Below are 13,696 nucleotides of genomic sequence, written 5' to 3'. Positions count from 1 at the left end.
TGTCAAAAAGGTAGACAAGTCAGCACAAACTGTGTGAAACATCTTACATAATAAATAATCCTAACTAAATGAAGCCTGAAACATTTAAAGGGAATCTGATTTTGAAAATATCTGAGGTTTTGTTTGAACTTTAAGAAGATTTTCTTATATGTGCTACTTCTGGCTCCATTCAGGGTTTTTTTGTTTTTGTTTTTAAACTGTCTTCGGTATCATATTAAGGTTGTTCCTGGCAGAGTAAATGTATAGTGCTTAGTGGATATGGCCAGTGTTCTCTTCTTCTAAATCTACAAATTTATTTGCATCTCAAAACTGGAGTGGACTTCAAAATATTTGATTTTTGGAAAAAATGAATTTAACACCATGATGCAAGGATTTGATTTGTTCTTCACTAGGGTTAAAGCAGTACATACACATAGCTATTTTAAAATTATATTTTGTCCTCCACGATGTCAGGTCAGGAAAGCTTTCTACAAAAAGCCTTGTAAGTTTTCATCTTCTTGAAAGCTTTTTCAGCTGCTAGAACGACTCAACAATCTGTAACTTTGGTTACAGATACGACAAGAGGCTAAAAAAAAAAAATTAAATCTTGACAGTAACAATGTGAAATGTTAATGGCTTCTGGGGATGAGGGAAAAGTGGGTTAAAAAAAGTTGACTCCAGGAAGTGAGCACGTTCCACCACTGCAATAAGGGTCAACGCTTGTGGAGCCGACCTACAAAGTTAATTTTTTGTCTAAAGCCATTCTCTAATAGTATAAGGACAGTAGTCCTGAAAGAAACACTATAAAAATGTGTCAAACTTTATACTTGATTACAAAAGTGGTTTCTCTTTTGCTGAGCTTTATTTTATTTTATTTACTAAAGGTTGAAGAATGGGAACAAAATCAAATCCTAAAATGCTGACATTTAGAGAAAATCTGAAAGCCATTTTTGTACTACAAAATGTCTCATTTTACAAGAAACCCAAAGATTTAACTATTCTATTCCCCAAATGATAAAGGCAAAGTAGGAAGTAAAGAAGGATGGGGGGAAAAACATCTGTAAAACTAAACCCTAATTGTTCTAGAACAAAATTTTAAACTCTGATCAGCACAGGGCTCTCACTGACATCAATGGGGGTTTTGCAGAGGGAATGCATATGGAATAGGTCACAGAGATGCTACAGATTAGGGAGGAAAATTCTGCTCTTATATTGGCTGTTTTACTACTCCACAGTAAACTGAAAAGGTGTGAACTACCCAATAAATGTGAAGCTGTAAGTACACCGTAACAAATTCCAATGCAAAGCCGAAATTGTTTAATTTACATTATACTAGAATGTCAGGAAAATTAAAATCTGTTTTATCCAGTAGTTTTACAGTGAAAAACTATATAAACTATACTTTTCAATTAAATCATGCCCTGACAAAGCTGGTCTGCTTTAAGACTGCTAACCTTAGTGAAGAGAATGAGATGTCTCAGCAAATATCAATTTTGTGTTAAAAATGTCAGCAAGGAAAAAATAAAAATATCTTAATTTACAATAAGCAGTGTGAACACCAAAGACAACAGAAGCCACGAAGTGTCAGACACCAGCCACTGGCAGACAGGTTACTCCAAATATTTACAGAACTTTGTATCTTCCTTTGTTGGTTGGCTGGTATGAATTTTGCTGCAATTAAAGAGGAAAAATAAGTCAATCACAGCACTAGTTGAAAACAGACAAGTGAACAGTGAATCATTCAATATTAGAATTGCTCAGCAATAGTAACTTTAACAGTTGGAAGGAATTTTTACGTAGAGCTCAGCAATTTTAAAAACAGAGCAAAACTAGGTCAATGAAGACACAACAAGAACAATGGAACCCACAAGTGGTTCGGTTGAGCAGTGTCTGCTACCAGCAGTTCTGCCTGAGTCTAATGCAATATTATTGGAGGTTGCTCCACAAAAAGCCAAGGCTTGTGCTTCTGAAGAACTTAGAATTCAATCTCCCAGGGCAATCCCTGCTTTGAAATCCAGGAGCAAGATAACTGAATACAGACGACTACTGCTCCAGGGCGTGCTGCATGGAGCAACAGATAGAAAGAAAAACAAACCCCAACAATACAAACAGAACTAAAAACAAGAAAAGTTAAAAACCAATCTGTTACACGCCCAGCTCTGCCTGATGGAGCTAAAGCCAGGAAATGAACTGTTTTGTTAGGTAAGAACTAGCCCTTATAGTGATGTCACAAAATTCTGTTGATGTCTTTTGTCGGCATAGAATACCTATGAGCCTGGGTTGACCCACAGAACAGAGAAATGTATTTTCTTTGCTCTTCACCAGTACAGCATATTTTAGATCTGCAGCTTCCAGTCACAGATATTAATAAAGATTTATGCTCTGTCGCTGGTATAAACTTTCTGAAATGTGTTCTTGTAAAGCTTTAAAAAGCCAAGCACATTCTTCTGAAATACAGTATATTTCACTTACCAGTCTGATAAGTTCTTCTTTTATAAGCCTAGTGATTTCTGCCTTTGCTTTCTGCACAGCCAGTTCATTGGCACCTGGAGACAGAACAAGAAGAAACAAAATATTAGAATCTTTTCCACACACAAAGCCTAAAAAGTAAAACTGCAAATTACTTCTAGTAGCACCATGTAGGTTGCCAAACACATCTTAATAGTTTGCTGTTGAACTGTCTACTAGTGTTTATTACCAGGTCTGGTATGTTTTTTTAAACGAAGGACATACTTAAAATTTCAAGTCACATTTTACACTACCCACAAACACCTAAAACAACAGGTTACTTTGCAGACAAACTCACGTCAGCAACAGAGCATGCCAGAGTAACCATAAGATTAATTGGGCCATAGGTTGTAGACAATAGATTTGAGCAGATATGATCCCTGCCCGGTGCTGCTGGATAACAGCAACATTTTGTCTCTTCACCATGGCAGCTCAAATAAGGTCTCTGGTTTCCTCTCATTTTTTAGCACCAGGTGAATTCTTGTTGTTATTCTTTTTTTTGAATATTTTCATATACACCATGTAAGGACTTTCACTTTGGGTAGCATGTGAAGATTTTTTGGGACCTACATCACTACAGCTCCATGATCTAACTGGCAAAAACTATCGAGACAAATGAGTGGCTTCCCTGGGTGCCCACATTTCCATAACCAAAGATGGTCTGGAGTGAGGACCCAAAGGTTACTATCACAAGGATTCTCACGTCAAGTTTTACTCTGCACTGGGGACGTTTTTTTAAATTTAAATACATCTGTCATACTTACTCTCTATAGCCAAGTAAATTTTTCGTTCTCCTTCCTTGGGCTCCTTGCCTGGAGGGAAATACGTTCCTCTGATTGTAATGGCAGCTTCAGAATATTCACTGATTCTCTGAAGTGCTTCCTTGGAGGTAACCTTCCACCTAGCAGTCTGCACAAGAAAAACGTATAGGAAGAGGGGCAGTGAGAAAGACATTTTTATAAAAGAGGAATCAGAGGGTTAAGCTGACATTCGAGACAAAAAATGTAGCAACAAAATTATATAGTGAGAGCTATTTAAACAGAAATGTGTTTCAGGGCAAATGGCTTTTAATCAGTTTTTTTAAAAATGAGTACCCACGTCCAAATGAATGTATACCCAAAATACATTAGCACTGCTGCCCCTTATGTCAGGGGAATAAGAAAGGGGGAGGAAAGAGAATGATGGATGTACAGGACCACTGGAGAGAGCTCGCCAGTGTCTCCATTTCACTCTGTGTGAAGTTTACAAGCCCGAAGACTGAAGTGTGAGAAAGAGTACTTCATTCACTTAGACATTGAGATTTCAACAGAAATAATCTCTTAGACACACTGTTACAAATTCTTTTCAAGAATGAGACAAACTGTTATCTTGTGTATCACCTACTATGATCTAATGTACAAAGGTAGGGGCATATGAAGAACAAACTCAGGGTTAGGATATAGCCCATACAGTGATTAAGTGCATGCAATTTGAGTCCCATTGAGAAAACTCATGCAATTATACTAAACATTTACACTGTACTTGCATTAGGAAGAGCTGGCGGGAAAGAGCAAACTCGCATCTCTCTCACTAATTCTACTAGTCAGGCAACTTTCTTATTTGTATTAGAATAGCACCAAGAGGCCCAATGACTGGTCAGGGCCCCATTGTGCTAGACAACATACAGACAGAGAGCAAAAAAGACAGTCCCTGTTCCAAGAGGCTTACAGTGGAGATTTTTTAGAAGCATAAATGGCAGTTAGGTGCCTAACTACTTTTTATGCCCCTGAAAATCTCCCCTAACAATCTTAATTTCAGAAGAGATGTAATAATCAAGACATATGGGTCTAGACCAGAATTATGGTAGTGTGGCCAGAGAAAAAAGGCCAGATCTTTTCAATATTAGAGAGGAAGATGCAATAAGATTTAGATGCGGATTAGGTCAAGGCCAGAGCTTCACATTTTCGTGTGGTAAAGAACATTCTTAGAATGTGTCTGAAAGATTATGCATCTCTTGCCCGAGGAAAGAAAGTCAATAGATACATGGTGCAGATTACACAGCTGAGCTAATGTCACGGAGCTTTATTGGATACAGCTGATAAAGATCTGAGATACAGCTAAAACCTCTCGGTTGGAATCAACACATTATAAACTTGTACAAAGAATCTGAGGTAAAGCACTGTGTTAAGTGATTGGCATTAAAATATGATTAAAGAAAAAGTGGATGCTTGCCTGTGGGAAGTCATTGATCTCTAATTCCTCCTCATATCTCTTAAACGATTCACTTTGTCCTCCCTCCTGTTTTTCTTCCTCTTGTTTTTCTATGGGCACATAGTTGAGCTTGGCATTTATCTTTTCAGCCAGTTGCTCTGCAATAGTTTTGGCAGATACAGTAGGAGCCTGAATTGTGCCTCCTCTCAAGATAGCGTTTGTAGCCTGCTGCATCACATCCTGTAATAAAACAAGTCTACATTCATTACAAGGTACCCAGAGATAGCACCATAAAAACCTGGCCTTTTCAGCACCAGAGTTTCATTACATTTCTACACATAGTAAATGTCCATGTAGGCAGCTTCAATACTTCCCTCCCCCCAAAAAGCCTTCCTGCATTTTCAACTCTAAATGCTATGGACATTCCAGACTGCCGTCAGCAAAACAAAATGTAATTTTAACTCTTCCCACACACTTCTAGTCCAATTACCAAGCTAAGAAAATGAGCATACACTCCTTCCTGCGATGGAAATCAAAACTCAGCAGTGCACAAGGACTGCTCTGACAATATACTTGGTTTTTTAGTTCAGTGGGTCTCAACCTTTTCAGACTGATTTGTCTTGGGTACCCTCAAGTTTCACCTCACTTAAAAACTACTTGCTTACAAAATCAGACATAAAAATACAAAAAGTGTCATAGCACACTATTACTGAAAAACTGCTTGCTTTCTCATTTTTACCACATAATTATAAAATAAATCAATTGGAATATAAATATTGTACTTACATTTCAGTGTATAGTATATAGAGCAGTATAAACAAGTCATTGTCTGTATGAAATTTTAGTCTGTACTGACTTTGTTAGTGTTTTTATGTAGCGTGTTGTAAAACTAGATAAACATCTAGATGAGTTGATGTATCCTCTGGAAGACCTCTGTGTACCCCCAGGAGTATGTGTACCCCTGGTCGAGAACCACTGCTTTAGTTCATCCAAGACATTATACATTGTGAACTGAAATCCCCCAACACTAAACAAGAAACTATATAATAACTTTCACAGCAATATATTCTAAAAAGCTTAAACTTTCAGATGAACATTATTAATGCTTTATAGCAGCAGCAAGTTGACTGCTGTTAACTAGGAGTTAGATTTGGATCAAAATCTCCTCCTCCCCCCTAGCCCTCCACTAAGAATCAGAGGTTCATGGTGACTATGTTGATTCCAAATGTGGAAACCTCAAAAACTAAAACCATCTTCTGCAAAATACTACTAAAGTTCATATACATTTTAAATTAAATTACAGAGTTCTACAACCAAGAGAAAACGTATTGTATATTGCATACTTCAGCCGACAGAGATATTTTGTAATTCTAATAATGTTAACAAATCCGTTAGTCACTACTGGTAAAATTAGTTATAATTAACCCCTTTGTGTCAAAGCAGATCGGGGTTCCAGTCTTTGTGCTAATGCATTTTGTCACATCAAAAAGATTACAAAACGGATAGTCAAAGACTCATATGATTTACCATTAAGTACCGAATAAAGAAGCTAAATAGAACAATACGTTAACATGGCTGTAAAACAAAAATACATTCTATTAAACATTTAGTAAAAAATGGTTGCTTGGTAGAGAGGGTGACCTTAAAGTGAAAAGGGACCAATACTTGTGCCTCTGCTCCAAGATTCTTCTGAGCATTAATTCTTAAAGCTAGTCTTTTGGCAATTTCCAGTTTTTCTGCATTACCAGCTGTTGGTGTAGGAACATTAGATGTTCCCGGTGCTGCCATGTCTTTCACTCTCTTTTTTGAATTGAACATGCTCTCAATTTGTTCATCAATCTAAGGAACAGAACAATGATATCAGTACATTTAGCATTACGCAAGTCTTGTCCACCTAGGGTAAGAAAATACCAGTGTGCATTTGCCTTATTTTTCAAAAAATAAATTTTGAATCTTGCAACAATAAACGTTGCCAAACCCTGCACAGAACTACAGTGCAACAATGAGGAAGGATGATCTTTTGGTCAAGAAACAGACTGGGCATCAGGAGATTGGAGAACTATTTCTGGCTGTGCCACAGATTTACTTTCTACCTTTAACAAGGGATTTATACTGAGTCCTTCAGTTTCACACTAAGGTTAAGGTTAAGCACTTGGAGATTCTCACATGGGAAGTGCCATTTAAGTGCAAACTGATGCACCAAATTCTGTTAGCAATCTCCCCCTTAAACTGGGAGAGGCAGAGGGGGGCAGCGTTCACATTGTGAAGGCTACAGAGCTGGTTTGTGAGGGAGGATTTCCAGCAGCAGTTCTTCTACAGCCCTTGTACCAGTAGTCAGAGTAATTTTCCAGTTCATGGAAAAGGTAGCAAATATTAAGGAAAAGTACCTAATATGGATTTAGAAATGGGAAAAGCTGCTATACATTTCTTTCAAGCACTATACTACAAGACTATTGTGAATGAGTGTAACCATTTTATTTTGTGCAAGATGATTAACTTTGCAAAGGTGAAAAAACTGCTTGTGCCCTTTTGAATGAAATAATAATATCCGTATTTATCTTATTTATAAAATACCAGTAAGTGACAAATGGCAGATTTTTAACTCCTTATGAGGTCTATACCCTCATACATTAAAGGAAATACAGATTTACACACAAGATGTGTGAAATAGCAGAAATCCATGCATTCTGCAATCTGTTATTAGACCGAGTTGTATTTGTATGGGTTATTTTAGTGAATACAGTGAAATCCCTTAAAAAAAACGTAAACACTTTTTCCTCTAATGCTTACATCGAGAGCGGTATCCTCATCATCTGAATCCTGCAAGCCAAGAGCAGCTTTTTGTAGTTTCTTTCGCTCATTAGCCAAAGCGTGTTCTGTTTCATCAAACTTGAATCCTTTGCCAGAGAATCCGCTGCTCTTTTTAATAGTTTTCCCCTCCTATAAAACAGGTATGTTTATTTTAAAAAGTCACTTCAAACACTAAAAGTTTTAAAAGACACTTCCAGAAGTAGTAAAACAATTGTGAATATAGACTATTTATCTAACTGATAATGACGTTAAATGAAAAAAAAAAAATCAAGACAAAAAATTTGGACATTTATCAGGCTTTTCAAACCTTGAAATAACTATTTTACAATGAAAAGTTTAACAGCTATTTTATATCAATTGAGTAGATCTAAACAATCTTTTATTTTTGAGTAATACAAGTGTATAAACTAAAATATTCCCGAAGATAACAGAATTCTCTCTTTGGCAGACAAGAAACATTATTTTAAATTTTTGAACCGTGTGCTCAAATACTGTGATGGTGTGACCAATATAAATAAAATATAAATACTACAGCACCCTCGTCTTTTATATGATTTCTGACAAAATAAAGTCTCAAGACAGCCACATACATATGGTTACAACATTCAAATTCACAAGAGGAGTCTTGAAAACACTTCAGACCCCAATCCTGCAAACATTTAACCCCTATTTGACCTCACACATGAGTAGCCCCAATGAAGTTAGAGAGATTATTTATGCGTGTAGAATTATGTGTGCCCAGAACTGAGACCCAAGAGTGCAAAGTAGCAAAAGCACAACACACATCAAGAAGGAGAAAGGTTACTTACAGCCTTCTGTTGATCTTTGAAGTCACTCCAGAGCTTCTCTAGCTCAGCAGGAATTGGTTTCCCTGACAATTCCAATGCCTTAATTATATCACCAGCATACCGTGCTTGATCTTCAGTAATGAAAGTGAATGCAAATCCCTATTGAACATTAATAAAAAACGTGAATTTAATCAGTATTAATAATCCATTAAGACCCTTGACCTCTTATTCTACTGAAGCAGTGTAGCACAGGTAGCGCTGTTAAACTGCATTTTTTAATATCAAATTCCTCTTAAAAAGGAAGTGTAACAAACTAGTTCAACTTTCATGATAAAAGAGATTGCACTTGTATTAGGTGAATTGAAAAATACTATTTCTTTACAGGTATTTGCACTGTAAATAAACAATCAAAAATAAATATAAAGTGAGCACTGTACACTTTGAATTCTGTGTTGTAATTGAAATCAATGTATTTGAAAACATAGAAAATATCAAAAATATTTAAATAAATGGTATTCTATTATTGTTTAATCACAATTAATTTTTTTAATCGTGCGATTAATCGCTTGACAGCCCTAGAACTAACTTAGCTTAGCATGTAAAGTGATACAATAATTCAACCATTCACAATTAAATCTAAAGCTTTTTATTTAAGTCTGGTCATGGTTGTAAGTTTAGAACATGAAATCTTCCAAGGTCATTCATGCACATTACCAAGCATGAGCAGTATCAAATGTTCAGCAACAGGGCCAAACTCATGGGGAAATCTTACTCCAGTAAGCATTTCCTAAGTGCCACACAAATTTGGTTCAGAACAGGAGGCTGAGTTTTAAAATTTAGACCAGTGTCTTACTCTTGATGTCTCTAAAAACCTCACAGCATTCTTTTATTATTATTTATTAATATTTGTATTACTGTGGTGCCTGACCCTAGGTTCCCTTCTCATCAAATACCAAAGGAACATTCTCTTCTCCCAATCCCTGTTTTGCATAACTATATTAGACAAACAGGGCAGGGTTCTAAACACAGTTAAGAAGAACAAATAATTACTTTTACATACTTTGTTGCCAGCTCGTCCAGTTCGGCCTGCTCTGTGCACATAATCTTCATAATGGTTGGGACAGCTGTAATTGACTACCAGCATTAGTTGCTTTACATCCAAACCTCGTGCTGCTACAGATGTGGCCACAAGAAGTTTGCATACTCCGTTCTTAAAATCATTAATTATGCTGTCTCTGTCATATTGATCAATACCTGCAAGGAGCCACACAAAATAGTTCATTTTAAAACATTGTTTGATTTAATTTTATGCATTTATTTTCTTTCAATTTTGAATAATAAAGAGCATCCTTACAGAGGCTCAGGGAACCCTCACCGATTATTTAAAATGCCAAAACCCAATACAAAATTCAATTAACTCCAGAACAATAAACCATTTAGTTTCTGCACTACAGTAGCCTGAGCAAAATTATTTATGCTCCACTCTGTAGGTGGTGGAAACCTATCTAGAACACATTTTTAAATTACTACTGCATGGCAGAGAAATTAAACAGCCACTAGTTTTGTGGACACTACAAAAACCCATTTTATACTCCCGGTATTGGTCTGCAGTAGCAATGAACTACTATTCTCCGAGATGCGTTACTGCCAGACCAGTTCGTAATCCTGCTGCATAAAGCAATATTTTGGCATATTATGGTGTTTTATAGGTTAAAAACGCCATGTCAATTGCAGTTCCATTCGAACTGTGAGAAAAATATACGTCTCTCAAATGAAAGGTCACAGTGGCGAGGGAGATAATATTCCAAGGTCTATAATGGTATTGTATGGAAATAAAAAATTAAAACATTTCTTTAAAATTACCCAATCCTATTATTCTAGTTTAAAATAATGTCAGCCCTTAAGATTGCACACTACCTCCATGAAGTGACATGCAGGGATAAGAGGCTCTCATTAAATCTTTCAGCAGCCCGTCAGCATGTTCCTGTTTATCGACAAATATGATGACTGATCCTTTCTCTTGATAATGTCCCAGAAGCTCAAGTAACTTCAAGAACTTGTTCTCTTCTTCTATCACGATCTGAAAAGCAAACAGAATAAACGAAGTAGAGACATTGCACCTTCAACTGGATTATGGGTATTACAAACTCGTAACTCCTTTTACTGGGCTTTGATTACACTAATACTGTGAACAGGAGCTGGATTTTCTTTGTGTTGCATCCACAGATAGAAGTGGGAATATTAAAGCTGCCAGTGAGCTAAGCTGGTCCAAACCTAATAAAGAAACTAGTTACGTTACTATCCGCAAAGGGAAGGGGGGGTTAATTATAGCAGAACAGCATGGGGCATGGCTGGGGAAGCCTGGATGAAGCAGGGGCAGGAGTCCCAGCTGGAGGTGGGTAGTAGGAGTGAGGGGCTCACCTCAGTGTGCAGCTCGGGCTACATAACCAAGGTAGTGTGCAGCCCTCCATTAAGCTTCTGCCTGTGATATGTGTACACAGCAGCATTGGGCAGGAGACAGCAAGGAGCAACTTCTAAAGGGATGAGTACGGGCAGGGGAGCTGGAAATGTTGGTGGGGAGCCAGATGTTCTGGGGAACGGTGGGGCAGGTGGTGAAGAAGGAAAGAGACATGCCAGTAATAAAACTGTCAAGGTTTTGGGACATAACCCATGGATGAAATTTCTCTTACCAGACCTGTTAAAAAACTACACATTGCAAACATTTCACAGCACAACCATTATCTCCATTTCCTAATAACAAAATGTACAAGAGGAGCACGTAAGAATCACATATCAATCATGTGGCCTAGTGGAAAGACCATTGGACTGAGGCTTTTCCTAGCTCTGGCCTGCTGGGTAACCTTGGGTAATCACTTCACCTCTCTGTGCCTCAGTTTCCCATCTGTAAAAGGGGAAAATGATGTAAAGTTCTTTGAGATCTACTAATGAACAGCACTGTATAAAAGCTAGGGGATGGTCTACACTGAAAACTTGCATCAGCATAGCTACATCTCAGTGGTGTGAAAACTCCACTCCCCAGTGAGACGTAGCTATGCCAACCTAGTCTCTGGTACAGGTAGCACTAGACTGACAGTATTTTTCCATCCACCTAGCTACCACATCTCAGGAAAGTGGATTAACTACAGGAAGGGTTCTCCCATCGCTGTAGTTAGTGTCTGCAATGAAGTGCTGCAGCTGTGCCACTGTAGCATTAAGTGGAGACACATCCTAAGGCCACGTCTACACTTACAAGTTTACAGTGGAACAGCTGCATCAGTACAGCTGTGCTGCTGTAAAATTGCTCGTGTAGTTGCGTTAGGCCGACAGGAGAAAGCTCTCCCATCGACAGAACAAAACCAGCAAAATGAGTGGCGGTAGTTATGTCACCAGGAGAGCATCTCCCGCCGACACAATGCTGTGCACGAGTGCTTATTCCAGCAAATTTATGTCGTTCGACGGATGTTTTTTTCACACCCCTGAGCGATAAAAGTTTTGCCAACATAAGTGCTAGTGTAGACATGGCGTAAGTCTTTGGAATATTACCTACTCACAGTAGCATATCAACTGCAAACGTAGGTGAGGACTAAAGCTGTCTAAATGATTATTAACTCCTACCAACAAAGATTTTTTTTCTGTTTAAAAAAAACCTAGAAATTAAATGGCAAAATGCTTCACTAATGGAGAGTTAAGGTTGTGTGGTGATAGCTTGTGCCCTGCCAGAATATCTAGTTCAGCAAACCTCAAACTTCTCCGAACCTGGAAATATAGAGTTACGGTGAACACCCTGTGACACATGGCTAGAAAGGGTTAAACATTCTGCAAAATAAACAACCCTCAAAAGACACATGGAGAGAGAATGTTTGTGTTTTTGTGTATTTACATATGTCTGAGTAGGGTGGACAATGTATCAACAGTCCCTGTATATGCTGTATTCTGATAGTTCAGAGATCAAAAGAACATCCCAGCATTTAAATAAATTGTAAAAACGGGATCTCAGTATTCATCTCTCTTTGAAATATACTGTGAATGGTGGAGGAACAAGCAAATTGCCTTATGTTAATTCTATAGCTAAGTACCGGTGATGGACCTCCTTCAAAAAGTCATCCTAATGACCTTTTGTTCCTGGAGGAACTCCCAACTTGTCAAAGAGGACATGAAATTGTATAAAAGATCCTTGGGTCCTGATTCTGTCATCTCAGATCTGCTTAGGCTTCATCAGGGGAAGTCTGAGTCGCAAGACTGAGGTCCCAGTTATGCTGGTATGCCCTGAATATGATATTTAAACATTGGACTATATATAACCTATGAACTGAATTTTAAAGGAACTCTTTGCAACTACAAAGCTCACCAACTCTGCTGTGAATCTAAACCTCAATGAACTGAACTCATGTCTGTATGTATATTGATCTTGTAAACATACTCACTCTCTTTTGTTTTTTAATAAATGTTAGTTTAGTTAATAAGAATTGGCTGTAGTGTGTATTTGGGTAAGATCTGGAATATTCAATAACCTGGGAGGTGATGTGTCCGATCCTTTGGGATTGGTAGAAACTTTTCTTTTATATGATGAAATAAGATTTTCAGGAATCTTCATCATATTTGACTTAGGTACCTCGATGGAGGCCTGAGTCTGGATCACTTTAAGGGAACTGTGTTGTTTGGACTTCTGAGTAACAAGTAAGGTAACAGAGAAGGTGTTTTATGCTGGCTTGGTAAATCTAAATACTGGAATATCCACCAGCTTTTGGGGGTTTGTCTGCCCTATTCTTTGCAGTTCACCCTAATTGAGTAATCGCAGATGGCTCCCACAGGGACCCCGGTCACACACCCACTCAGCCTTAACTCTGCTCTCTGAGCAATGACACACACACTCTTTTTTCACTGTAGTGGACAGGCACAAACTGCACTTCCCTTACGCTCAAACGCTGAGTCTATTCCACTGACAGAATACTACATCTGTAAAATTTAACAGCAACTTCAGACCCTTTTACAACTCCTTCATACTGGCACACAAGATACCACCTAAACCTATACTTTCTCCTACCTATCATTAAATCCACAGACTGCTCTCCTATCCCACTGCCCTATTGACAATACCCATGGCAAGAAGACCCCAGGGCCCTGTTACTGACAGCCTACACAATTCCGTATTGCAATGATGTAGACTGAAACCTCAAGGTACACATGTACCTCTTTCTTCTGATAGTACACAGGGGTACCCAGATCTCCTCATCTCAATCACAGCTCTTTCAAGCTGCCCCAGTTTATTCCTCCACCATTCAATACAGCTACACATAATGCAGTGATTGCAGCTGAGGGCATGCTGACAATTCCCAGTGGCTATTGCTAGCTCCAGGGGCGCAGAGCTAAGGCTGAGTGGGTATTTCCCTTAACTCTATTCCCTGATTTACAGAAGTTTC

General features: G+C 38.1%; 1 protein-coding gene across 2 annotated transcripts in view; it reads right to left on the bottom strand.

The window, feature by feature from the left end:
- Nucleotides 1-334: 334 nt before the first annotated feature.
- The window catches only part of DDX46 (DEAD-box helicase 46), a 35,452-nt gene continuing 22,090 nt past the window's right edge, over nucleotides 335-13,696 (bottom strand). Inside the window, exons 15-23 of one of the 2 annotated variants that reach the window (XM_065409020.1) lie at nucleotides 10,194-10,356; nucleotides 9,337-9,530; nucleotides 8,298-8,435; nucleotides 7,468-7,617; nucleotides 6,319-6,516; nucleotides 4,699-4,917; nucleotides 3,252-3,396; nucleotides 2,452-2,525; nucleotides 335-1,650 (exon numbers count right to left, since the gene is read on the bottom strand). In XM_065409020.1, the coding sequence (XP_065265092.1) occupies nucleotides 1,603-1,650; nucleotides 2,452-2,525; nucleotides 3,252-3,396; nucleotides 4,699-4,917; nucleotides 6,319-6,516; nucleotides 7,468-7,617; nucleotides 8,298-8,435; nucleotides 9,337-9,530; nucleotides 10,194-10,356 (1,329 nt within the window). In that variant the 3' untranslated portion in view covers nucleotides 335-1,602. The remainder of the gene's footprint in view (nucleotides 1,651-2,451; nucleotides 2,526-3,251; nucleotides 3,397-4,698; nucleotides 4,918-6,318; nucleotides 6,517-7,467; nucleotides 7,618-8,297; nucleotides 8,436-9,336; nucleotides 9,531-10,193; nucleotides 10,357-13,696) is intronic. The other variant, XM_065409021.1, reaches the window with a different exon arrangement.

Source organism: Emys orbicularis, chromosome 8, assembly GCF_028017835.1.
Source record: "Emys orbicularis isolate rEmyOrb1 chromosome 8, rEmyOrb1.hap1, whole genome shotgun sequence".
NCBI lineage: Eukaryota > Metazoa > Chordata > Testudines > Emydidae > Emys > Emys orbicularis.
Note: the sequence above shows the minus strand (reverse complement) of the source record. Positions and strands in the feature narration are given on the sequence as shown.